The sequence below is a fragment of the Rattus norvegicus genome, chromosome 1 (assembly GCF_036323735.1).
Source record: "Rattus norvegicus strain BN/NHsdMcwi chromosome 1, GRCr8, whole genome shotgun sequence".
Taxonomy (NCBI): domain Eukaryota; kingdom Metazoa; phylum Chordata; class Mammalia; order Rodentia; family Muridae; genus Rattus; species Rattus norvegicus.
Genome location: NC_086019.1, coordinates 92,777,486 through 92,800,646, shown reverse-complemented (window position 1 = coordinate 92,800,646; position 23,161 = coordinate 92,777,486). Strand labels below are relative to the sequence as shown.

Genomic DNA, 23,161 nt, shown 5'->3' with positions numbered 1-23,161 from the left:
GCGCTGCACCAGGGATTCCCCACATACACACACGCGCGCGCGCGCGCGCACACACACACACACATACACACATACACACACACACACACACACACATACACACACACACACCCCTCTCCTATGAGGCAAGCCAGTGAGAAGCCTGGCAGAATCTCCCTATCTCGATACAAGTGCGCAACGCACCGTGCTAGAACTTCCCGGCATTGTAATTACACTCCTGGCAATGATAACCCCCATACACAAGAACAGTTTTTCACTGGAGATATCTTTGAAATAACACTTTTTACTTGGGTGTGGCAGCTATTTCTGTAATCCTAACACTACTTGGGTGGTGGAGACTGGAGGATCGCGAGTTCCAGGCCTGCTAAGGAGACCCGACCTAAAAACAAAACCCTTACAGACCTCGAGAGAGTTTAAAGTTTGCTTAAAGACTGCTTGCACTACAAGAAACCCATTCAACGTTGAAGGTGGCCCATATTTTTAATAGAGGCGAGCTTCCTCCCTAATAAAAGACTCAAGCTGTTACAGCCTTGAGCTTCGGAAGCAAAACCTCTTAATTTAAAGTGCAGCTTGGGTAAATGGGCTCTGTCCAGCCTTGCTAGACTTGGAAGGGCGCTGCTGAGCGAAGTAAAGTTCTGAGCGGTCCCTACCTGAGCCAACTGTCTTACAGGTTCTGTGCCTTCAGGTTTTAGTTTTTATTTCAACTTCCCTTTTCATCCTTCTGTAACCGGCTTCCTCACTGAGATTTGTGTCCCAGGCCCCTCTCCCTATTGTCTCCCCACTCCGTATAGGTCAGAACCAGGATCACAACCATATGCCAGTCTTTTGTTTCATGTGTATTCCTGGCTGTCCTGGAACTCGCTCTGTAAACCAGGCTGGCCTCGAACTCACAGAGATCCCTCTGCTTCTTCCTCCCAAGTGCTGAGATTAAAAGTTTGAGCCAACATCTGGGGCCTTTTTACTTTTTAAGACAAGAGTCTCACTAAGTTACCTAGGCTGCCCTAGAACCCACAATACAGTCGAGCCAGGCCTTGAAGTCCCAGACTCCTGCCTCAGCCTCCCCAAGTGACTGGAATCACAATCCCAAACCAGCGGGTCCAGTGTGAATGTCTCTCACTGTCTCTTTGTTTTTCTCTCAGCTTCTGGCCATCTCTGTCTCTACCAGCTTGTTTCTCCCCGCCCCCGTCTGTCTCACACGCACACGCCCTCTCAGTCTCTGCCCTTGTCAATTGTCCCTAGAGCCCTGCCCCCACTTCTGCCCCAGTTCTCTTCCCGACTACCTTCAACCTCTGAAAACTAGTCAGACGCCCCACTCCCATCACCACCAAATCTGTGGTACACAGCCCTCCCCACTAACCTCGTGGGAGAGGGCTGTGGGAGAGCCAAGTTCAGGCACATTGTGCATGCTAACCAGCAGATGGGCGGAAGGGGCCTAGTACCAGGCCGGCCGGGCTACGCCGCGGGGGCGCGTCCGGGAAGCTCTCGTGGCCACGCCCCCGGGCCGCCCCATAAAAGGCGAAAGCTCCTGCGGCGGTCCCACAGCCTGACTTCTGCGAACCGACTGTCGGTCTCTTCTCCATGGCCATTCGCGCCACCATGGATCTCTCTGCCATCTACGAGGTGAGTACTGGTTAGACAGCACTCTCGGATCCTCGACGCACCAAACTTAGGCCCCGGACGCCTCCATTCCTTCTCAGACTAGCCCTAACTGGCTGGAAGTGAGAGAGGGAGCCCGTGAGCCCGGCGCCTCGGTCTAGATACCGGCGATCCCCTGGGGACGGAAAGCTGGCGCACTGCTGTCACTCGCGCAGGGCGGAAGCGGCCCCACACCTGTCTAGTACCCTTCGCTGTCCATGGCGCGGTTTGGCGGCCAGGCAGGTGTTGAAGTTGAGCGGGGAGTTGACCCGGTCAGAGTCCTAGAGAGATCTGGCCTCCTGGGTCAGCTTTGGCCGGCTTCTCTAAGTTGTGAAACGAGCGCCCGATGGGCGGTCTTATCCGGGGAGGTCTAAAGGCCCAAAATTGGCGAGCAGCCGTGGTGCTTTGATTTGGGGGTACCCTCTCTCGATCCATCGGGGATACTGGGCTCCCTAGATCCTTCTGGATTAGCTTCAGTCATTTGTTAACACCCAAACCTCTGTAGTCAGGTTCTCCCTGAAATTTGTGAGCCGGGTGGGGCTCAGGCTGAGAACCCACAAACCGGAATGACAAGCTCGTGAAGTGCTTTACCACAGGGGCGGGGCGTCGTCACCTTACCTTTTCTGGTGGCCTAACCGAACCCTATTCTCCTTAGAGCCTTATGTCGATGAGCCATGACCTGTCACCCGACCACGGAGGAACTGAGTCCTCCGGAGGACTTTGGAACATAAACTCATCGGACTCCATCCCATCTGGGGTCACCTCTCGCCTGACTGGCCGCTCCACTAGCCTGGTGGAGGGCCGAAGCTGCAGCTGGGTACCCCCACCCCCTGGTTTCGCACCCTTGGCTCCCCGCCCGGGCCCTGAGCTGTCACCCTCACCTACTTCGCCTACTGCAACTCCCACCACCTCCTCTCGATACAAGACTGAGCTCTGTCGGACCTACTCAGAGAGCGGGCGTTGTCGCTATGGGGCCAAGTGCCAGTTTGCCCACGGCCCGGGTGAACTGCGCCAAGCCAATCGCCACCCCAAGTACAAAACGGAACTCTGCCACAAGTTCTACCTCCAGGGCCGCTGCCCCTACGGCTCTCGATGCCACTTCATCCACAACCCTACCGAGGACCTGGCTCTCCCTGGCCAGCCCCATGTGCTCCGACAAAGCATCAGCTTCTCAGGCTTGCCTTCAGGCCGCAGAACCTCACCACCACCTCCAGGCTTCTCTGGCCCTTCCCTGTCCTCTTGCTCCTTTTCGCCTTCCAGCTCCCCACCACCGCCTGGGGACCTTCCACTTTCCCCTTCTGCCTTCTCTGCTGCCCCTGGGACCCCTGTGTCTCGAAGAGACCCTACCCCAGCCTGTTGTCCCTCCTGCCGAAGGTCTACTACCCCTAGCACCATCTGGGGGCCCTTGGGTGGTCTGGCTCGGAGCCCATCTGCACACTCTCTGGGATCCGACCCTGATGATTACGCCAGCAGCGGCAGCAGCCTGGGTGGGTCAGACTCGCCTGTCTTTGAGGCCGGGGTGTTTGGGCCTCCTCAGCCCCCTGCACCCCCAAGGCGTCTTCCCATCTTCAATCGCATCTCTGTCTCTGAGTGACAAGTGCCTGCCCAGTGTGGATCAGCTAGATCTCAAAGAAGAGGGAGGGAACTGCTCGTTGCTGTGGGGACCTGGGGGGACTCCTCTAAGTCCCTCCTCCTGGACATTCCAAGTTGCATTAACCCATTCCCCTGGTGCTGGGCTAGGGCAGGTCCCTAGTTTGCAAATTCAGTGTTTGGGTGGATCCGTTCCTAGGGTACCTGAGATGTAGCATGTTTGAGGGGTACAGTTGACAGTTGATCTTCCAGGTCTCAAGTCTTATGTTGTTTCTGAGATAGGGGATTATTACGGTACCCCAGGCTGGCTTTGAACTCAATATAATCCTGCCTTAGCCTTTTCCAAGTTCTGGGGTTACAGGTATGCACCAGCCCCTCGGAAACTCTGGTCTCCTGGAATCTTAAGTGCTGTGAAGAGCCGGCTCCCACAATACTATCCTAATTTTTACTAGACCCCGAAGTTCAGTGTCCGGTGGTTGTAGCCTCTCCTGAGAATCCTGGTGCTCAAATTTCCCTCCCAAAGCAAATAGCCAAAGCCATTGCCAAATCCCTTTTCCCCCACGCCCCTGCCCCAACCAATGGACCCTTTATTTATGACGACTTTATTTATTGTAATAAGATTTTATAGTATTTATATATATTGGGTCGTCTACTCCGTTTTTCTTTTTGTAATGTTAAAACTGATACTGTATTAAGTATATACTATAATATATTAAGTAATATATTGTTACCGTACAAGTCTATTTTTGTGGGTTTTTTTGGAATTTTTAAATAAAATCTTGAGTGTGAACTGTGATGAAATTTGTTTTTTTCCGTGGTCCACAGCCTTGTGATGGTGGGTAAACTGACCTCCAGACCTTCCTGTGAGCACTGCTGCCGGGGGGGGGGGGGGGGGGGGGGGGCGCTTACCTGGCAGGAAGTGACGTTAGCCCGGTTGTTCACCTGAGGAGGCGTGGCGGGATGAGGTCACCCAAAAGGAACAAGGAGAGCTAGTTCTCTTGGCTAAGGGGTGCTCCAGGCCTGTCCCTCCGGCTCTTGACCCAGCTCGGGCAGGGACAGGATGTTTCCGTCCCCACAGGGCCAAGGAAGGAGGGAGGGGTGGGGCGGGGCGGCGAGGACGGAATGTGCCGGAAGGCGAGCCCGGGCGGCCAGGGTCAGGGGTCACCCCAAAGCCGGCCCCTAGGGGACTCTGAACCCCGCGTAGACAGCCTGGGCGAGCTTGACAGAGGACTTATTTTAGTTTAACTTTTTTTTTTTTTTTTAAATAAGGTCGACCCTGGCTCACACTGATCTGAACTCTCTGCAACCTCCTGCCTCAGCCTCTGAAATGCTAGGATAACAAGCGCAGGTCACCATGCCCAATTTTATCGTTTTAACGTGTAGTGTGTTAGTCAGGAATCGGGTCTCTTCCACAAAGTTGGTTGGTCTCGGGATCGAACTAGGTTTTATAACTTAGTAGCAAGCGCCTTTATATTTGCTGAGCCCTCTCAGCCGATTCTTTATGGATTTTGGTTTTTTTGGAGGGCAGGGTGGGGAAGAAGGGAAGGCTGGGTTTCCCTCTGAACCCTGAGCAACTCCTGGCAATCCTCCTGCCTCAACCTTATGAATGTTTAGGATTATAGATATGAACCCTCCCGATTTGGAGCAGGGGCTTTAAAGAAGTGTGAAAATTCTAGGCTCCATTTGGAATCTCGGGCCCCGACACCAGGCAACTTGAGTGTCTCCAGACACCTAAAGAATCTTGGCCTTCTAGCATCTACAGACCCTGATCGGGCATTTCCGGAACTTCGTCTGGTTCAGCTCTCGGGGCGCAGGGGTAGGGCAGCCTCGTCGTCCGACCATACAAGGAAAAAGGCCGAGACCGCAGCCAGCCTAGGCTGGGCGGGCCGCACCCGGAAGCTGCCCGCGTCAGGGCCCGCGCCCCGCCCCTCTTCGTTTTCCTCCCCTTCCTCCCCTCCTCTCAGCCTCCTCCCTCTCATCCTTCCTCTTTTCTTCTCCCCAACTCCTCCCACCTATTGCTGTAGCTCCTCCCCGTTACCCCCTCTGTCTCATAGCCCCTAGGACTTTTGTTCCGTTTGTTTTTTAAGATGGTCTCCCTGTATGGTAGTCCTTCCTGCTAGGCCCTTTGCTTCCTCCCTTAACAGTATACCCGTAACCTGTGTGTCTTTCACTCCATTCTACTGACCTTTGGTCTCCTCTCGCAGGAAACTGCCTCCCTTGTGAGAAAGAGCTCAGGCCCTGGTATGTAGAACAGGGTTGGGAGAGGGGAACAGAAACCCAGAAGTCCCCGAGGCACCAGGTAGGTAGAGGTAAGCAGCACTGGACATTGAGAGGAAGAAATGGATGGGCACTAGAAGAAAGGGATACACAGCTACCACCCCTGGCACTGGTCCCCTCAGAAAGTTTCTTGTTCTTTTGAGGAAGTAGCAAAGTACAGAGTACTTGTTCAACATCTGCCAAACCCTGGTGTATGACCTCTCCAGTCCTGGACAGATGGCTCAGAGGTTGAGAATGAACCTGCTTCTTTTGCAAAGGATCCACATGACGGCTGACAACTCCAATTCCAGAGGATCCAGAGCCCTCTCCTGGCCTCTGGACACTAGGCATGCTATGACACGAGCCCCTTAGACCTGCTTTAAAGACACAGCCAAGTCTACAAATCACTCCAGCTTCTAGGGCCCTCTCATCAAAAGCCCACTTGCTAGTACCCAGTTCTAAAAGTACCTATTCTCTCGTTCCTCCCTGTAGTCAGTTGCTCTGGGAAACTTGTTAGGACACTAGAGTTCAAAATCCTCACTACTGGGCTGGAGAGATGGCTCAGTGGTTAAGAGCACTGACTGCTCTTCCAGAGGTCCTGAGTTCAAATCCCAGCAACCACATGGTGGCTCACAACCATCTGTAATGGGGTCTGATGCCCTCTTCTGGTGTGTCTGAAGACAGCTACAGTGTATATAATAAATAAATAAATCTTTAAAAAAAAAAATCAACAGACGCACACACACACATACACACACACGAGTCCATCCTGCCCCTGCCCCACAACCCCTCCCCTGCTCACTCCTCTCATCTGCTCCACTAACACACCCATCTTCAGCTTTAGAGTGTTATCTGGAACATCTCCCCGTGTTCCCATGGCTCCGTCCTCTCCTCCAGGTGTCTGTTCAAAGTAGATCTCTCCTGGGGCTGGAGAGATAGATCAGCAGTTAAGAACACTGGCTGCTCTGGTTTGATTCCCTGCACCACAAGGTTCCTAACCCTCTGCAACCGCAGTTCCAGGGGACCTGCCGCCCTCCTTCAGTCTCTTTGGGCACCAGCATGCACGTGGTGCAGAGACACACTTGGGAGCCAAACACCCCATATACATAAAATAAAAACTAAGATCCCCAGCCATGATGATCTTCATCTACCTGCTCTGTATTTATCAGTACCTAATCTAAAGATATACTTACACTCCCAGATGGTGACAGAACCAGGAGTTTAGGCCAGTCTGGGTAACATAGTGAACGTCAAATTTAAAAATGTACTTAATTTGTAGACTTTTAGCAATCAGACTCCCTGGTTAAAAGGTCAAGTCCTTGGGCTTGGGGAGTTAGCTCAGTGGTAGAGCGCTTGCCTAGAAAGCGCAAGGCCCTGGGTTTGGTCCCCAGCTCCGAAAAAAAGAAAGAAAGAAAAAAGGTCAAGTCCTCAGAGACAGAAGGAACGGTACCTAGTGAATGTTCAGTGTATGTATTGAAAAAAAATTGGTTAAGAAACCTCAAGAAGGGGGTTGGGGATTTAGCTCAGTGGTAGAGCGCTTGCCTAGGAAGCGCAAGGCCCTGGGTTCGGTCCCCAGCTCCGGAAAAAAAAAAAAAAAAAAAAAAAAAAAGAAACCTCAAGAAGAAAAATATACAAAAAGAGCCTGTTGTAACCATCCATCCATCCATCCCTAGGATCTGAGATTGAGGTTCCATTTGACGCTCAGGCCATTTTAATGAGAGACGTTATTGCCCCCTGGCGACCAGAATAGAAACTGCAACTTTGGTACTGTTCCACCAAACATTGCAAAAAATTCACAAGGAAATGTTCATTCTTCAAAAATTCTGTAGTTGTAGTGACGCACGCCTTTAATCCCAGTACTCGGGAGGCAGAGGCAGGCGCATCTCTGTGAGTTCGAGGCCAGCCTGGTCTAACATAGTGACTTCCTGACCAGCGAGAGTTACATGGTGAGACCCTGTCTCAAACAAGCCAAACCGTTTGATTGAATTTTGATGAAAATGTCTAAACTGATGAGAGAACACAAAAATAGCAGGGTAGATATAGGGGGGGGAAAAAAGGAAGTGCTCCAGGTGAGGATCGAACTCACAACCTCGGCATCGCTTCGCCTAGCACTGACATATAAGTACCGCGCGCTAACCGATTGCGCCACTGGAGCTCCGGCCGCACCCTCGCGCCACAAAGTCCTTCAGTCAGTTGTAGTCGCGCGACTTTGTTGAATGGTTCGGCATAACATTGCATATGCAAATATAAAGCCCGCCGACCGACCAATAAGAACGAGAGAGTGAGATTATTCCAGATTCTCACGCCTCTTGGGCCTTGCTGTAAAAGGTAAAAAGTCCTCGGGGCTCTAGACTCTTGGAATGTGGGCGGTGACTTGCTGTTGGGCCCGCCCGCAGTTTGCGATTATTCCGAGTAGGGGGCGAGGATTTTTTTTAAAGCCTTTGCGGGAGGGCGTGCCGGAAGGCAGCCCCTCCCCCCAGCGGGCGGGAACAGGATGTGAGCCGCAGCGGCGGCCGCCCCCCACCCCACATCTGGGACCCGACTCTCCCCGCCCCAGATACGGCGCCGCCCCCAGAGCCCCAGGACACTCATTCGGGAGCCCGAGGCGTCCATAGTGTCGGACCCAGGCGTCCGGGACCTCTGTCCCGCGTCTTAAGAGACCCGCAAGTCCTGGCTCCCGTGCAGAGTCCGGGACCTGATGCCCAGCGCCCCCTTCTGGAGGAGGCGGGGGCTCGGGAAGTCAGCCCCGAGGCTGGAGGCCGGTCCCGCGCCCGGCTTCGAAGACCGTAGGATTTGTGGCCGTGCATCCCTGCCATGGGGTCCCAACTCTGAGTCCGAGACCCCCTCCTGGAGCCACTTGGGGACAGGATCTCGCGCCTCGACTTAGGGCTGCAACATCCATCACCTCCAGGAGACCGAGAGTTAGCCAGTCCTTGCGGTCCCTCCCGGAGGTGACTTCATCCCAGCCCCTCGGGTTCTGGAAACTCTGGAGTCCCGGTGCCCCCCGACAACACACAGCCCTACCTAGAAGACTGAGGAATTTGGGTCCCCAGCGCCCTGTTCTGAGACTCGAGTAGAGGGTTGCAGCATCTTCTAATTAGAACACCAAGACTTCGGACTCCGGATCCCAACTCTCCCCGGATTCTGGAGTCCAAGAACCCCAAGTTCACGACCTTAAGCCTGGGTTGTGAGCCTCCCCCGGGACCGCGCGTTACCGTGCAGACGCGCGGGACTCCCGACCTCAAGGCCCGTGGCTCCCCCGGAGGTGAGGGGAGCGAGGGGCCCGGGGCTGGGGGAGGGGGCGGCGCCGAAGCGGAACAATGAGGGGGCGTGCCGGCGGGGGGTAGTGGAGGCGCCGGCTGGAGTTAGGGGCTGCAACTGCACAGGGAAGGATCCAACAGTGGGGACCGCGGTTGGGGCGCCGAGGGACTGGCTGGAGCTGGGTGGAGGACTCGGGGCCAGCGCCCCAGCGCGCCGTCCTGGGCGGGGTAAGGAACCGTCTGTAGGACCCTGGCATCCGGTCCCCCAGCCTCCGCCCTCCCCTGGGACCCCGCGGCCTCTCCCGCCCACGGTTTTTCCCAGCCCTGCCCCTCGCCCTCGGCTTCAGCCCGAGCCTGAGAGTTCCCAGGATCCCTGAGCCTTGGGAAGGGGGGGTGCCCAGACAGATGGGACTTGCAGAGTCAGGCACTTTTGCTGTCTTCGTTCTTTGTCTCAACCTTTTCCCATCTTTAGCTTGTCTTCTCAGCCCCTTCTTTCTGTCACTTTGTATCTTCTTGGAGCCCCCCCTTAGGATTTAGATCAACTTCCAATAATCTATCTGTGAGTTGGAGCGGCCTGGAGACCAGTGAAGTCTAGTTCCCAAGAAGTGGGTCTCTTTGTAGGTCCGAGTTGTGCCCCTCAGCCATGCCAGAGGGAGCCCGGGGACTCAGCCTGTCCAAACCCAGCCTTAGGCTCGGGTGTGGTCACCAAGGTGAAGTTTGCGACTGCGCAGCTGTGAGTGATACTCCAACAGGTGAGCGGCCCAGACAGGTGGAGCCTGTGGGCATTTGTCCCTTCCCTCAGGACAATGAGCATCCCTCTGTGGCTCACCTAGTGCTGAGCATGGCCAAGAAAGCCCAGCCCTGTCACCACGGAGGAGACTACTAAGCTGAGAAGTCAGGAAAAAGGAGTTGGACACAAAGAAGAATTCTGCATGCAGGGAACAGTATGTGCAAAGGCCCACTGCTGCACCTTTAAATAATTGGACAAAGTTGAGTGTGAAGGGGTGGGGGCTGTTAGAGAGGTGTGGAAAGGGAACTAGGTGAGGGGATTAGATGGGGCTGTGTGGATCTGAGGAGTTTGGACTTGAACGTAAAGGTCCTGTGCTTATGGGAGTGACAAGGTCAGTTGGACAGATTCATAGTGATAGCTGTGTGGTTGATGAAGGAGGTGAAAAAGCAGTGGAGATCTAAGCCCCAGAGAGGAAAGTACCCTGATAGGTACAGGATCAGACTGGACAAATTAATAGTAGAGCAGAGACCTGTGGGAACTGGTAGCCAAGTGGGGGTGACTATGGGATCCATAAGACTGTGTCTGGGAAACCCTAACCACTTGCTCCCTACCTCAGCAGCTCCCGCAGCCCCCAACATGGCTTCTCCAAGGGGCTCTGGCAGCTCCACCTCTTTGAGCACCGTGGGCTCTGAGGGGGACCCATCTCCAGCTTGCTCAGCCTCCAAGCCAGAGCCCCTGCCAGAGCCCCCCATACGCCTGCACCTGTCGCCAGTGGGGATCCAGGGGTCAGTGAAACTGTCCATGCTGGAACGAGTGGCCAGGGAGATTGTGGAGACAGAGCGGGCATATGTCCGGGACCTTCGCAGCATCGTGGAGGTGAGGTGGGCAGGCACCTGAAGACAGTGGCAACCCAGGCCAGGCCCTTGGCCTCTGTAACCCCTGTCATTCCCATAGGATTACCTGGGCCCTCTGATGGATGGCAGGGCCCTAGGGCTGAACGTGGAGCAGGTGGGCACTCTGTTTGCAAACATCGAGGACATCTATGAGTTTAGCAGGTAAGGGGCAGGGTGGGCACTGCCAGGGGACTGTGGCTGCTATGCCAGGGGAGGGACTGTGTCCTAACACTAGCCTGAGTGCCTCTTAGTAGCCTTGTGTAGGCTGGCATGTGAGGTGTAATATTGGGCATGATGGGGACAGTGAGGACTCAAGATGGGAAGAAGGATAGAACTTACAGGAACCATGTTAGGTTCTCAGACCTTGAGTCCTGTGGGGTCTGAGCATCCAGTCCCAGATTTACCACAGCAGTTTCATGGGCCTAGGACACCCTCAGCTCTGAACAAACCTAGTTGGTTGCTTGCCCTAGTGAAGAAGCCACTAGGGCCCAAGTGTAGCCTCTCACAATCCCAAGAGAATCTTTTTTCACGGGGAATGGGGGTTTCAAGACATGGTTTCTCTATGTAGCCCTGGCTGGCCTCGAACTCAGAGATCTGCCTGCCTCTGCCTCCTGTGCGCCGGGATCAAAAGTGTGCGCCACCACTGCCCCGCAAAAAAGAAGCTTTTGTGATTTGTATTATTATTTGAGGTAAACAGGGCCTCATAGAACTAGGCCGGCTTGGAACTTGCTAGGTTGCTGAAGACGACATTGACTCAGTCCCCTGCCTTTATTTCCCTCCCAAGTGCTAGAATTACCCGCATGCACAACCACACCTACGGTCTCCTGGTGTGGTTCAAGCTGGCCTCGAAATTGAGATCTTGGGTTGGGGATTTAGCTCAGTGGTAGAACACTTGCCTAGGAAGCGCAAGGCCCTGGGTTTGGTCCCCAGCTCCGGAAAAAAAGAACCAAAAAAAAAAAAAAAAAAAAGAAAGAAAAGGTGTCTTTAAGGGGCTGGGGATTTAGCTCAGTGGTAGAGCGCTTACCTAGGAAGCGCAAGGCCCTGGGTTCGGTCCCCAGCTCCGGAAAAAAAAAAAAAAAAGAAATTGAGATCTTCCTGCCTCAGCATCCAGAGCTGTGTCTTCAGTTTCTCTCTTCCGTTGTTGTTGTTGTTGTTGTTGTAAGACTAGAATCTCACTCAGTAGCCCACACTGGTATTGAACCCTCCATCCCACTTGCTTGCCTCCCAAGTAGCTGAGGTTACAAGATAGTGCCACCACTCCCTGGCTTACAACATAGTCTAAGATGTCTAAGATGCCGGGCATCACCAACACCCCCCCCCCCCCGTCCCAGGCCTGTGGTGTCACTCCCTAGGTCATGGCATGCCAGCCACGACGGGGTTAGCAGGTTGAATAATACGAATCCGGGCAAAGACAGTGGGCTGAGGCTGCTTCCTACCTGTCTGTCGCTCTCTGGAGTCTTGTCGTGGGACAAGGAGGCAGGCAAGTTCTTTATCCCCCCCTCCCCCACAGTGAGCTCCTGGAGGACTTGGAGGGCTGCAGCAGTGCAGGGGGCATCGCCGAGTGCTTCGTGCAAAGGGTGAGTATGAACCAGCCTCTGAGGACAGCTCGAGGCCAGGGAATTGCTGGGCTGGGATTCATGGGGGCCATGGGAATCTGACTCAAGTACCCCCACAGAGCGAAGATTTTGACATCTACACATTGTACTGCATGAACTACCCGAGGTGAGGCAGAGAAAGTCCCTGCTTGACCCCAGGGTATTCCCATGAGCCAATGGGCCAAGCCACTATCCTCCACCCACTACCCCCTCCCCACAACCCCATGCCCAGGGGCAGCCCCTTCTAGATCTTGTTAGTCACTCATCTCCTTTTAATGCCCTGATCTGATCATCCCCAAACCTGGCCACCTGCTCCCAGCCCTGCCTGCTGGAGCACCAGCCACCACTGATCTGTGCTGTGCCCCCAGCTCCCTGGCCCTGCTCCGAGAGCTGTCACTGTCCCCGCCAGCCACTGTGTGGCTGCAGGAGCGTCAGGCCCAGCTCCGTCACTCCCTGCCTCTGCAGAGCTTCTTGCTGAAGCCTGTTCAGCGCATCCTGAAGTACCATCTCCTGCTGCAGGTCAGCTGTGCCCTGGAGGCCTGGCTTGTGGAGAGGGGGCCTGGTTGGGTCTAACAGCCACCCCTGGGACCCTGACTCTCTGTGGTCTGCCCTTCCCCTCATGTTGCTCTGCCTCCCGTCTCACTCTAATCTTTTTCTCCTCCATCCTGTCTGCCCCGCTGGGTGACTGGCAGGAACTGGGCAAGCACTGGGCAGAAGGCCCAGACACCGGAGGGCGAGAGATGGTGGAGGAAGCCATCGTGTCCATGACCGCAGTGGCCTGGTACATCAATGATATGAAGCGCAAGCAAGAGCACGCAGCACGCCTGCAGGTGCCCCCCGGGGTGGACGGGGCCGCCTGAACTGGGGACTGAGCCAGGGGGACATTGCTCAGTGTCACTAACACCTCTCTTTTGGCTTCTGTATATGTGCCACCAACCCGGGCCTGTCTCCGTGCCCGGTGTGGTCCCAGCAGGAAGTGCAGCGGCGGCTGGGTGGCTGGACTGGCCCGGAGCTCAGTGCCTTTGGAGAGCTGGTCCTGGAAGGCACCTTCCGTGGGGGAGGCGGGGGAGGCCCAAGGCTTCGTGGGGGCGAGCGCCTGCTCTTCCTGTTCTCCCGAATGCTGCTGGTAGCCAAGCGTCGGGGGCCTGAATACACCTACAAGGGTCACATCTTTGTGAGTATGGGGTGGGGTCTGGGTCAGACAGTCGCAACCAACATTTCTTCACCTGAATACCCAAAGGGGACAGACTGGCTTCCAAGGACCATATTTAGCTTAGCTGGGCCCAGTGGCATTTGACCTTTGATTCCAGTTACTGGGAATGCTGAGACAAGAGGATCAAAAGTTCAAGGCTAGCCTGGGCTCCAGAGGTTCAAGACCATTCTCTGGCAGCTTGATGAGAAACAGGAAAGGCTAGATGATGTAGCTCACACCTGAAGACCAAGTGTTGGAGGTCAGGGGAGAGGGGACCTGAAGCAGAAGCCTAAGGCCAGTAAGACCGACAGGAAGGCTCAAGGTCAGCATAGGTTACATCATGAGATCCTATCTCAGGAGGGACACGCTGATCTCTGTGTTGTAGGGTAGCTAGGACTACAGAGTGAGCCTGACCTTGTCTCAAAACAACCAAACCAAAAAGGCAACAGTGTGACTACAGGGCCCAATGCAGAAAGATGCCACGGACTTGTTCTCTGACCTCCCCTGGCACCGTGGTGATGTGTCTATTACCCCGTACACAAGTATATATAAAAATAAAAGTGTGAGGGCTAGAGAGAGAGAGCTCTTACAGAGGATCTGGATTTGATCGTCGTGTATCAGGCTGCTCAAGACCACTGAACTCCAGCTAGAGGGGTCCAAAGCCTCTGGCTACCAAGGGCACATGGAGTCACATGCACATAGCCTGTCCCCCTGATTTGTTTATTTTTGAGACATGGTCTCATTATACAGCTGTGCATGGCCTCTGACACACAGAGACCTCTGCAAGGACTTGTAGAGTGTAAAAAGCAAAAGCAGTGGGGTTGGGGATTTAGCTCAGTGGTAGAGCGCTTGCCTAGCAAACGCCAGGCCCTGGGTTCAGTCCCCAGCTCCGAAAAAAAAGAAAAAAAAAAAAAAAAAAAAAAAGTAAAAGCAGTAAGTCCACCCTCCAGAGTGAAGGGCAGACTGAACCAAGTGGCCATGGCCCACAATTTATTTTATTTGTGTGTGTGTGAGGAAGGGGTGGTGGGGAAAGCTCTCACGGTTCAGTTCTGTCCTACCCCTTGTGGAAACTGGGGACCAAACTCAAGACTTTAGGAGGCACACAAGTGCTTCTGCCCTGACTAAGCCCTCCCTGCAGCCCTCTTTATAAGCCTAGCTGCCTGGAACTTGCTACATGGGCCATGTTGACTTCAAACTTGCTTTAATTCTCCTGCCTTAGATTCCCAAGTGCTAGGACTACGGGTGTGTGCCATCATATTTGCCAGCATTTTGTGTGTGTGTGTGTGTGTGTGTGTGTGTGTGTGTGTGAATTAAAAAAACAGGAAGCATGGGCTAGCAAGGTGGTTCAATGGTTAGAGTGCTTGCCTCACATGAATAGAACCCCATATTCTGTCCCCAACCCAGAATAAACCAGTTGTGACAGTGCATGCCTGTAATCCCAGTAAAGACAACAGGATTGGGAGTTCATGGTCACCATGGTCTACTCAAGCTCAGGATCCCAGTTCAGTAATAAAAGGGGGTGGGGGAAACCAGGCATGAGTGACCCATGCCTGTAACCCTAGCCTTGGAAAAACTAAGAGCAGAGAACAAGTACTTTGAGGCCACCCTGGGCTACATAGTAAGACTCAGACTTTTTGAAAATGTAGGGGCTTGGTGGTAATGGTGCACATCTTTAATCCCAGCGCTCGAGAGAGGTGGATCTCTGTGAGTTAGAGGCCAGACTGGCCTGCCTAGCTTGTTTTAGGACAGCCAGGGCTACACAAAGAAAACATACCTCAAAAAACGAAAATAAGGGGCTGGAGAGATGGCTCAGTGGTTAAGAGCACTGACTGCTCTTCCAGCGGTCCTGAGTTCAATTCCCAGCAACCATATGGTGGCTCACAACCATCTGAAATCTGGTGCCTTCTGGGGTGTCTGAACAGTGTACTAAAAAAAAAAAAGAAAAAAACAAGAAATTGCAATTGTTCACAGAAATGTTTAATCAGGAATATCTTAAGGGTAGAATTGGAAATCATTTAAAAATTCAAGAAAAGCCCAGAGGGGTGTGGAAAGTTTCTTCATGGGGGTCAGGAAGAGGAGGGAGTATATATTCAAGAGTGTAGGGAGGAATCTGGTGAGGGAGTGAACAGAGCCCAGCCCGACGGGTTAAGAGGCAAAACAGCCTGTGGGGAGCTTCTTCGTAGCAGATGGGAACCCTGAATTTTCTGAAGTGTGTCTGGTACCAGGGTGCCCTCAGCATCCCACCCTCTCTGCTCTCCTCAGTGTTGTAACCTGAGTGTAAGCGAGACTCCTCGAGATCCCCTAGGATTTAAGGTGTCAGACCTGACCATCCCCAAGCACAGACACCTGTTTCAGGTATGCAAAGGTTGGGCTGGGCTGACACCCATTCCCACTCCAGCTCAGAGCCCAGATTCCCTCAGCTCCACCTACCTCACCCCCAGGCCAAGAACCAAGAAGAGAAGCGGTTGTGGATCCACTGTCTCCAGCGCCTCTTCTTCGAGAACCACCCGGCTTCCATCCCTGCCAAGGTATGGGCCTGTCTAACAAGCAACCTTGAGAGCTGGAGCCCAGTCTCCACGGCAGACCCCTGAGTAGGACCCTCGTGCTACCTAATGGCTAAGCCTGCGGAGTTCTGCTTTCTGGCTTGAGAATACAGCACGTTCTTGCTTTGTGATCTTGGGCAACAGGATCACCAGCCTTCGGTTTCCTCACCTGGGGGGACAGTGACACTCCACCGTAGGGCTGTAGAGAGGACTGACGGTCATCAGCCAGGCACCAGAAGCAGCCGTTTGTTCCTGGGAATGGTTGGTTCTCGGGATCTGCCCTCCCAGTCCTATCCCTCCAACACCTCTCCATCTCCCTGTCTTTCAGGCAAAGCAAGTTCTCTTGGAAAACAGCCTGCACTGTGAGTCCAGGGGCCTAGGCTGGCTGTGGTCCTATGCCAAAAGAGGAGATGCTTCCAAGAAAGTAGACAGTCCCCCCAACTCTCGCCACAGGTGCCCCAAAAAGCAAACACATCCCAGAACCCCCAACATCCCCTCTGGACTCTCCCCGACCTCGAGATGCTCGAAGTTTTACCCCCAGCAGAAGGAACCCAGGTAGTTGAAATAGAATGTGGGTTCAGGTTCCCAGAACGTCTCCCAAGGCTGAAGGGCTGGGCTCACACTGAATTCTGACCATCTCTCCCACAGCTCCATCTCCAAGACTTTCTGGCAGTCGCCGTGGCCGCAGGCAGTCTGGTGAGTGCCCACTCCTCAAAGGGGTCCCAGGGATGCCAGGGAGCCTGGCCTCCTGATAATCCTTTTTCCTTCCCCCTAGAGTCAAAGGACCCTTATGTCATCCTTCCCCAGAACGGTTAGTAACTGGTCTGTGTCTGTCAGTCTGTCCTGGTCTCTCTCTAGGGATGTCTGGGAAGGGTGGGAAGGGAAGAAGGGGGCAGCTGATGGGTTACCGGGAATAATTTACTCCTGTGTCTTGTTCTTGTCTCCTCTTTACTTCTCCATCCCCAGATAAGCCTCAAGTCAAGGTAAGAAATGCCCGCCAGGGTCTGGGTACCTAAATCCTTAGCTCTGATGGAGAAGGAAATTCTACACCCCTGGCTCAAAATAAGCATGGGTTAAAGGCTTGGGGACATAGCAGAGTGTGTCTGTGCTTGTTCAGTCTGCACAGAACTCTGGGGTGAGCCCTTGGCAGCACATAAACCTAGATGTGCTGGCACAAGCCGGAAAGCCCAGCAGGTGGGAGGCAGAGGCAGGAGGACTTGGAGGTCAAAGTTATCCTTGACTACAGGCGAGCTTGACTATATGAGACTCTCAAAAGGGGAGGGGGGAGGGAGAAGGCCTTGAGCCAGGTGTCCTGGCAGATGGCTGCAGTTCCCACTACATTGGAAACTGGAACAAGAGGATCAAGTTTGAAGCTGCACAGGCAAGTTCTCTGGCTCAAGATAGAAAAGGGGAAGGCAGAGCTCTGCGAGTAAGAGGCCAGCCTGGTCTACAGAGTGAGTTCCAGGAAGGCCAGGGCTACACAGAGAAACCCTGTCTCTAAAAACCAAACAAGTGGAAAGTAAATAAAAAAACCAAAGGACTAGCAGGTCAGATATGGCGTGGTACCACAGGTCTCAAATCCTAGTTGGGAGGCAAAGGCGAGGAGATCTCTGTGAGTTTGGGGCTAGCCTGGTCTACATACTGAGTTCTAGGCCAGCTCAGGCTCTATAGTAAGACCCTGTCTCTGAAAAGGGGAGGAGGGCAGTTTGAGGGGGGCAGAATAACACTCAGAGGTAGAATATCCGGTCCCTGAGTTCCAACCCCAGCAACATAACTGGAGGAGGGATGCAGGGGGTGGGAGGGAGAAACTAGACTGCCTTGGTAAGAAGGTAAGAGGATTAGAAGTTCCAGACCGGGTTTGGGGATTTGGCTCAGTGGTAGAGCACTTGCTTAGCAAGCGCAAGGCCCTGGGTTCGGTCCCCAGCTCCGAAAAAAAGAAAAGAAAAAAAAAGTTCCAGACCAACCTAGGCTACATAAGACCCTGTTCCCCCCCAAAAAAAGGGGGTGAGGAGGTGGAGGGGTCATCTTTGACTTCCCCAATGTGCAAGAGGAGGGGCTTGGAACTTGGGGCACAGGGCACTCCTGGCCCTTGCTTTCTATGCCTTTCCTCCTTACAGCATGCTGGCAGTGAAGGTGAACTCCATCCCCCATCTGAGTTGCAGCCACCAGTAACTGCTCCTGGTCCCCCTGAAGACCTGGAGGATGCTGGGCCCCCCACATTGGACCCATCGGGGACGTCCATAACTGAGGAAATTCTAGAACTGCTGAACCAGAGAGGCCTCAGGGACTCGGGGGTGAGATGAAATCACCATCACAATTCTATTTGAAGCACTTGGGCAGGCAGAGACCACCGTCCGGTCAGCCCACCCCGTCTCCCTGATTTCTTGGCTTTTCTTTGTGTACCCACTACAGCCAGCCACCCACGACATTCCCAAGTTCCCCAGAGACTCCAGGGTGCCCGTTGAAAGTGAAACCCTCCCGTTCCAAGCTCTGCCCAGCCGAGAGTCTTCAGAAGAGGAGGAGGATGAAGAGCTGGAGAAAGATGAACGGGAGCCTTCCCCGCTCCATGTCTTAGAGGGGCTGGAAGGTTCCAGTGCAGCTGAAGTTCCCTGCATTCCCAGCCTTCCTAAGATTCCCAGTGACATGCCCGACCTTCCAGAAATTCCCGAGGCTCCCTGCCTTCCAAGTCTCTCTGATATCCCTGGTGTTTTTGAGGTGCCCTGTCTTTCACCCATGTCCAGTGTGCCTGACATTCCCAGCTTGGCCAACACCCCGTCCTTCCCCTGTGGCTCCTGGCTCCCTGGACCCCTGCAGGAGGCAGCCCAGTCTCAAGCCACCAGGAGGGAACTGTTGACTGGGAGCAACCTGGGAAGACTGAGTGAGCCACCCTCAGAAAGCAGAGCCGGGCAGGAGGAAGACACAGAAGGCGTGTCCTTCCCAGCTGTGCAGACCCAGGATGGCACCCCAGTCCAAGGATTCCCGGAAGAACTGGAATACCGCTCCTGTTCAGAAATCCGGAGTGCCTGGCAAGCACTGGAGCAGGGGCAGCTGGCCCGGCCTGGCTTCCCAGAACCTCTGCTGATCCTGGAGGACTCTGATCTTAGTGGAGGCAGCACCAGTGGGAAGACAAGAATGCCACATTCAGAGCGGTCAGCGTCACGGGTGCGAGAGTTGGCTCGGCTCTACAGCGAGCGGATCCAGCAGATGCAGCGAGCTGAGACTAGGGCATCCACCAATGCACCCCGCCGCAGACCTCGAGTCCTGGCCCAACCCCAGCCATGCCCTTGCCCACCCCAGGAAGAGGCTGAACCAGGTGACAAACTTTTTTCCTCTTATGGTACTAGGGCCACTATCACATTCTAGGCAGGGGCTCTACCACTGAGACACGCCCCCAGCCCATCACTGGGGGATTCTAGACAAGGGCTCTACCACTGAGCCACGCCCAGAGCCCCTCACTGGGGGATTCTAGGCAGAGATTCTACCACTGAGCCACGCCCCCAGCCCTCACTGGGGGATTCTAGGCAGGGGCTCTACCACTGAGCCACGCCCCCAGCCCCTCACTGGGGGATTCTAGGCAGGGGCTCTACCACTGAGCCACACCCCCAGCCCCTCACTGGGGGATTCTAGGCAGGGGCTCTACCACTGAGCCACACCCCCAGCCCCTCACTGGGGGATTCTAGGCAGGGGCTCTACCACTGAGCCACATCCCCAGCCCCTCACTGGGGGATTCTAGGCAGGGGCTCTACCACTGAGCCACGCCCCCAGCCCCTCACTGGGGGATTCTAGGCAGGGGCTCTACTACGTCCTTAGCTCTTGACCTTTTTTTTCTTTGTACAGGAGCCCTGCCTGCATTTGGACATGTGCTTGTATGTGAGCTGGCCTTCCCACTGAACTGTGCCCAGGAGTCTGTCCCTCTGGGCCCTGCTGCTCTGGTTCAAGCTGCCACACCTTTGTGTACACAAGGAGATGACCTGAGTGGCCAGAGTCTGACTGTTTCAGATTTGCCCAAGCAAGGCCATCTGAGTAATAACTGCATTCCACCTCCTGTCCCTTTGCCTGGGCAAAGCAACTTCCAGAGCCTCCAGGTTCCATCTGCATCCCTTTTGCCCAAGCAAGATCCTCCAGATGTTCAGCTCCCAACTGCCTCAACCTTGCCTGATACAGGTCAGCTGCAAGTTCCAGCTGCGGCTCCTTCAACTGAGCATAGAAACTATGTGGAGATCCAGGTTCAGTCCACCACCACTTCCCTTCCTGGCCAAGAGTGTCCGGCAGACTTTCAGATGCCAACCACTGCGGCATTGCCCAGGCAAGAAGGTCATGAAGACAGCCGAAGCCCAAACAGTGCTCCAGGAGCCGAGCAAAGAGATGTCGGCGTCGATCAGGGCCCCACTGCTGTTGATGGCCAAGCTGTCAGCCCTCTGCCAGCGTGCACAAGCAGCCCTGACCATCATCAGATCCCAGCCACTCCGCTGCCATTGTCACCTGACCTCCCAGACATGGAGGGTGCTGGTGCCTTACCTCTGCCCGCACAGCAAGGTCATCCAGACTGCTGCGTCCCATGCGACCCTCTACCATCTCTGCCCCAAGACGTTCAGACGCCAACGGTCATCCCCATGTCCCAGCCTCAAGGCCTTACAGACGTCAGGGCCAAAGTGCCCCCGTCTTTCCCCACACAGGAGGAAGCTCCAGAGTTTCTGGGTCCAGAGCCCAGCCTCACAGACACCCCAGCTCCCAGACTCTTACCTTCATCAGGCCAACAGAACACCACAGATGGCCATGTTTCAACAGCTGCCGTGCCTTGCCCTGAACAAGGATGCCCTCAAGATATTCAAGGCCTAATAACTTCCCCGGTCCAGACGACCATGGAGCTACCCAAACCAAGGGGTTTAGTCTCTCGGGTTGCCACTTCAGAGTCTCTGGACTTGACCCCGCCACATAGCCCCTCGCTGTCCACTCGCCAGCTCCTGGGACCCAGCGCAGCTGCCCTCTCAAGGTACCTGGCAGCTTCGTACATCAGCCAGAGCTTGGCTCGGCGCCAGGGCCCTGGGGGAGAGGGCATGGCAGCCTCCCAGGGTCACTGGTCCTCCTCTGCCCCCACATCACGGGCACCTTCACCCCCACCTCAGCCCCAGCCCCCAGCTCCTCCAGCTAGGAGGCTCAGCTATGCCACCACAGTGAGCATTCAGGTAGGAGGTGGTGGGAGGCTACGACCAGCTAGAGCTCAGGTCCGGCTAAACCACCCTGCTCTCTTGGCAGCCCCCCACCCAGGAGCCTTCGGGCCTTCCCAGGGCCCAGAAGGCTCCTGATACTACTTTTCATATGTAAGCCTGGACACTGGCTTCAAGAACATTCACCAGGTGCCACCCATCCCTATGACATCCAGAGTCTGGACATGGGTCCAGAAATGGCTGTAGCTTTCTAGCTCCAGGAATCTGCCCACAGATGGCCCTCCTGAGGGCGTGGTTATTTTGTTAATTTTATAAAATGCTGTGGTTTTGACTTTCTTGAGGTCCTTCTCTGCCCCCATGAGTGGGTGAAGACACCATGAATGGGAAGGGCTGATGTAGGCCAGAATGTCGAAGCTCTAAGAACATTTGCCGTAGTTCAGTTGGTAGAGCGCTTGCTTAGCATGCACAAAGTCCTAGGTTCAATTCCCAGCACTTACCTAAAACTGGGTATGATAATGCATACCTCTACTCTGTGAAGGTCAGATCAGATGTTTGTGGCTGCCCTTGGCTACATAGCAAGTTCAAAGCCAGCCTGTGTCACATGACACCATGTCTCAAAAAAAAAAGAAAATGGGGAACCTCAAGCTCCTTGGGGACCGTTAGAAACTGTTGGAACCTGATTTGTGGTTTTGAGGCATTTAGGACTGTGATAACCTATCCAAAAAAGCTCAGTATACATGGTGGGGCGCACCACCAGCCCCAGCCTCTTGGGAAGCTGAAATGAGGAACCTCTACAATCCATTCAGTATTCATCTCTGTCCATTTCCCATCAAGTGTCTTACACACCAACCTCTGTCCTGTACTCATCCATCCATCCCTCCATCCTTCATCCAATTGTATCCTTCCATCCCACCTGGTTCATATTCTCCTCTTCCATTTAAGTATATCCAATATCTACATCTTTATCTCCACCCACTGTTTGCCCACACATCCTTCCATCTGTCCACCCACCCACCCATTTTAATCTCTCGTTACTGCTGCCACCTCTAATCATCAACCCCCGCCCCTGGCCGCCTCTCCTTGATTGGGTTCTTCCAGGTACCATGAAACCTCAGGATCTTCCCATGCTGACACCAGGGCAGATTAAAATGGGGTTATGGCAGCTCTGTTCCTCATTTGGTTTTCCTGGGAACACCCAAGCCCCCTTTTCCCATGAATATTCTGATTGTGTCCAGCCTCCCCCCACACACCCCACATCCCTCCTCATTTGGGATGCTCTTGCCTCCCACGGAATAATTCAAGTTTGTAGTAGAGACAAAAGGGATTTTATGTTTAATCCTGCCCCCTCCCAGCAGTGGTCTGCAGGGCAGCATAATTTAAGCAATTTGTTTGGTGACAGAATGCCAGCTCCTTCTGTCTCTGATCCTCCCAAGAATTCTGAGACATTCCCGTGTCACAGCTGTAAATTCAAGTCCCCTTTCTATTTGGCATGTGACATTCCTCAAAGAACTCTGGCTTTCCTGTCTTTAAAGTGACCACTTCTCAGAATGAGCTTAGCATCCTGTCATTTCTCAGGGACATCTTAACCCATGACTCACCAGGGAGTTAGTCTAATCGCACACAAACACACACAAGGCCCAGTCCTGACCTACAGAACGCAGGAATCTGATTGTTAGCCATTGGCTAGCAGCCAGAGGCTGTGCTTTATTACAAACTAGCTTCTGGCTTAAGGGTTGACACTACATGTGAGCTCATTCTGTTTTGGCCCTCAGCATCCCTAAGAGGTTAATGAAGGTTCCACTTAAGTTTTGCTTTGCACTGACAACCAAACTGGGGCCATGTTCTTTCAAGAGCTTGGCCGGTCACCTCCCTTAAACAATAAGGATGGCTTTTGTGTTGTTTGCAGTGCTGGGCATTGAATTTAGGGCCATGGGCTTGCTAGGCGAGTGCTCTAACCCCACCTCATCTCTCCCCAGCTTTTCATTATTGGTGGGTTTGGTTGGTTTGTTTGAATTGTGTATGTCTGTGCATACAAATGACCCTGAGTCTACAAAGAGGGAGTCAGATCCCTCTGAAGCTGGACTTAAATGGGTGGGTAGTTAGGAGCCAACCAGCATGGATGCTGGAAACTGATCTTGGGTCCTCTGTGAGGGCCCTTTTAACCACAAACATCTCTCCAACTCCTCCCTTTCTCAACCCAAAAAAATAGGAAGAGGAGGCAGAGACACAAAGAAGCACCTTACCTAGTCTCAGGGCTAGGAAAGGGACAAATTCTCTCAGCCCCAGTGGCCCAGAGCCA

General features: G+C 54.0%; 2 protein-coding genes and 1 non-coding gene across 4 annotated transcripts; 2 read left to right on the top strand and 1 right to left on the bottom strand.

Annotated features, from left to right (window-relative positions):
* The first annotated feature begins 1,538 nt into the window (after positions 1 to 1,538).
* On the top strand, positions 1,539 to 4,019 carry Zfp36 (zinc finger protein 36). Its single transcript, NM_133290.3, has 2 exons — positions 1,539 to 1,620; positions 2,291 to 4,019. Exons 1-2 carry the CDS (start codon positions 1,579 to 1,581, stop codon positions 3,227 to 3,229), a joined length of 981 nt encoding a protein of 326 aa, NP_579824.2. The 5' UTR covers positions 1,539 to 1,578; the 3' UTR covers positions 3,230 to 4,019.
* A 3,523-nt stretch (positions 4,020 to 7,542) lies between these two features.
* Trnai-uau1 (transfer RNA isoleucine (anticodon UAU) 1) lies at positions 7,543 to 7,636 on the bottom strand. Its single transcript has 2 exons — positions 7,599 to 7,636; positions 7,543 to 7,578 (listed from the first exon to the last, which is right to left on the bottom strand). It is a non-coding gene; the product is annotated as a tRNA-Ile (tRNA).
* Positions 7,637 to 8,036: 400 nt separating this feature from the next.
* Positions 8,037 to 21,198, top strand: Plekhg2 (pleckstrin homology and RhoGEF domain containing G2). 2 transcript variants are annotated; one of them, NM_001134972.2, is made up of 19 exons: positions 8,037 to 8,746; positions 9,363 to 9,493; positions 10,091 to 10,347; positions 10,426 to 10,526; positions 11,875 to 11,941; positions 12,040 to 12,086; positions 12,328 to 12,478; positions 12,652 to 12,789; positions 12,933 to 13,133; positions 15,414 to 15,506; positions 15,593 to 15,679; positions 16,023 to 16,056; positions 16,148 to 16,249; positions 16,343 to 16,390; positions 16,470 to 16,505; positions 16,661 to 16,677; positions 17,812 to 17,988; positions 18,107 to 19,007; positions 19,532 to 21,198. In NM_001134972.2, the coding sequence occupies exons 2-19, from the start codon at positions 9,385 to 9,387 to the stop codon at positions 20,998 to 21,000; spliced, it is 4,035 nt and encodes a 1,344-aa protein (NP_001128444.1). In that variant the 5' UTR covers positions 8,037 to 8,746; positions 9,363 to 9,384; the 3' UTR covers positions 21,001 to 21,198. The 2 variants fall into 2 exon arrangements, with proteins under 2 accessions (NP_001128444.1, NP_001402720.1); NM_001415791.1 differs by having other exon boundaries at positions 10,088 to 10,347.
* Positions 21,199 to 23,161: the final 1,963 nt, after the last annotated feature.

Excerpts from the sequence above, each read along its gene's own strand:
- Zfp36 (NM_133290.3), top strand. The coding sequence starts at position 1,579 with ATGGCCATTCGCGCCACCATGGATCTCTCTGCCATCTACGAG. Across the intron at positions 1,621-2,290 it reads ATCTCTCTGCCATCTACGAG|AGCCTTATGTCGATGAGCCA; the intron begins GTGAGTACTGGT and ends TATTCTCCTTAG.
- Plekhg2 (NM_001415791.1), top strand. The coding sequence starts at position 9,385 with ATGCCAGAGGGAGCCCGGGGACTCAGCCTGTCCAAACCCAGCCTTAGG. Across the intron at positions 13,134-15,413 it reads CCTACAAGGGTCACATCTTT|TGTTGTAACCTGAGTGTAAG; the intron begins GTGAGTATGGGG and ends TGCTCTCCTCAG. Across the intron at positions 15,680-16,022 it reads CGGCTTCCATCCCTGCCAAG|GCAAAGCAAGTTCTCTTGGA; the intron begins GTATGGGCCTGT and ends CCTGTCTTTCAG.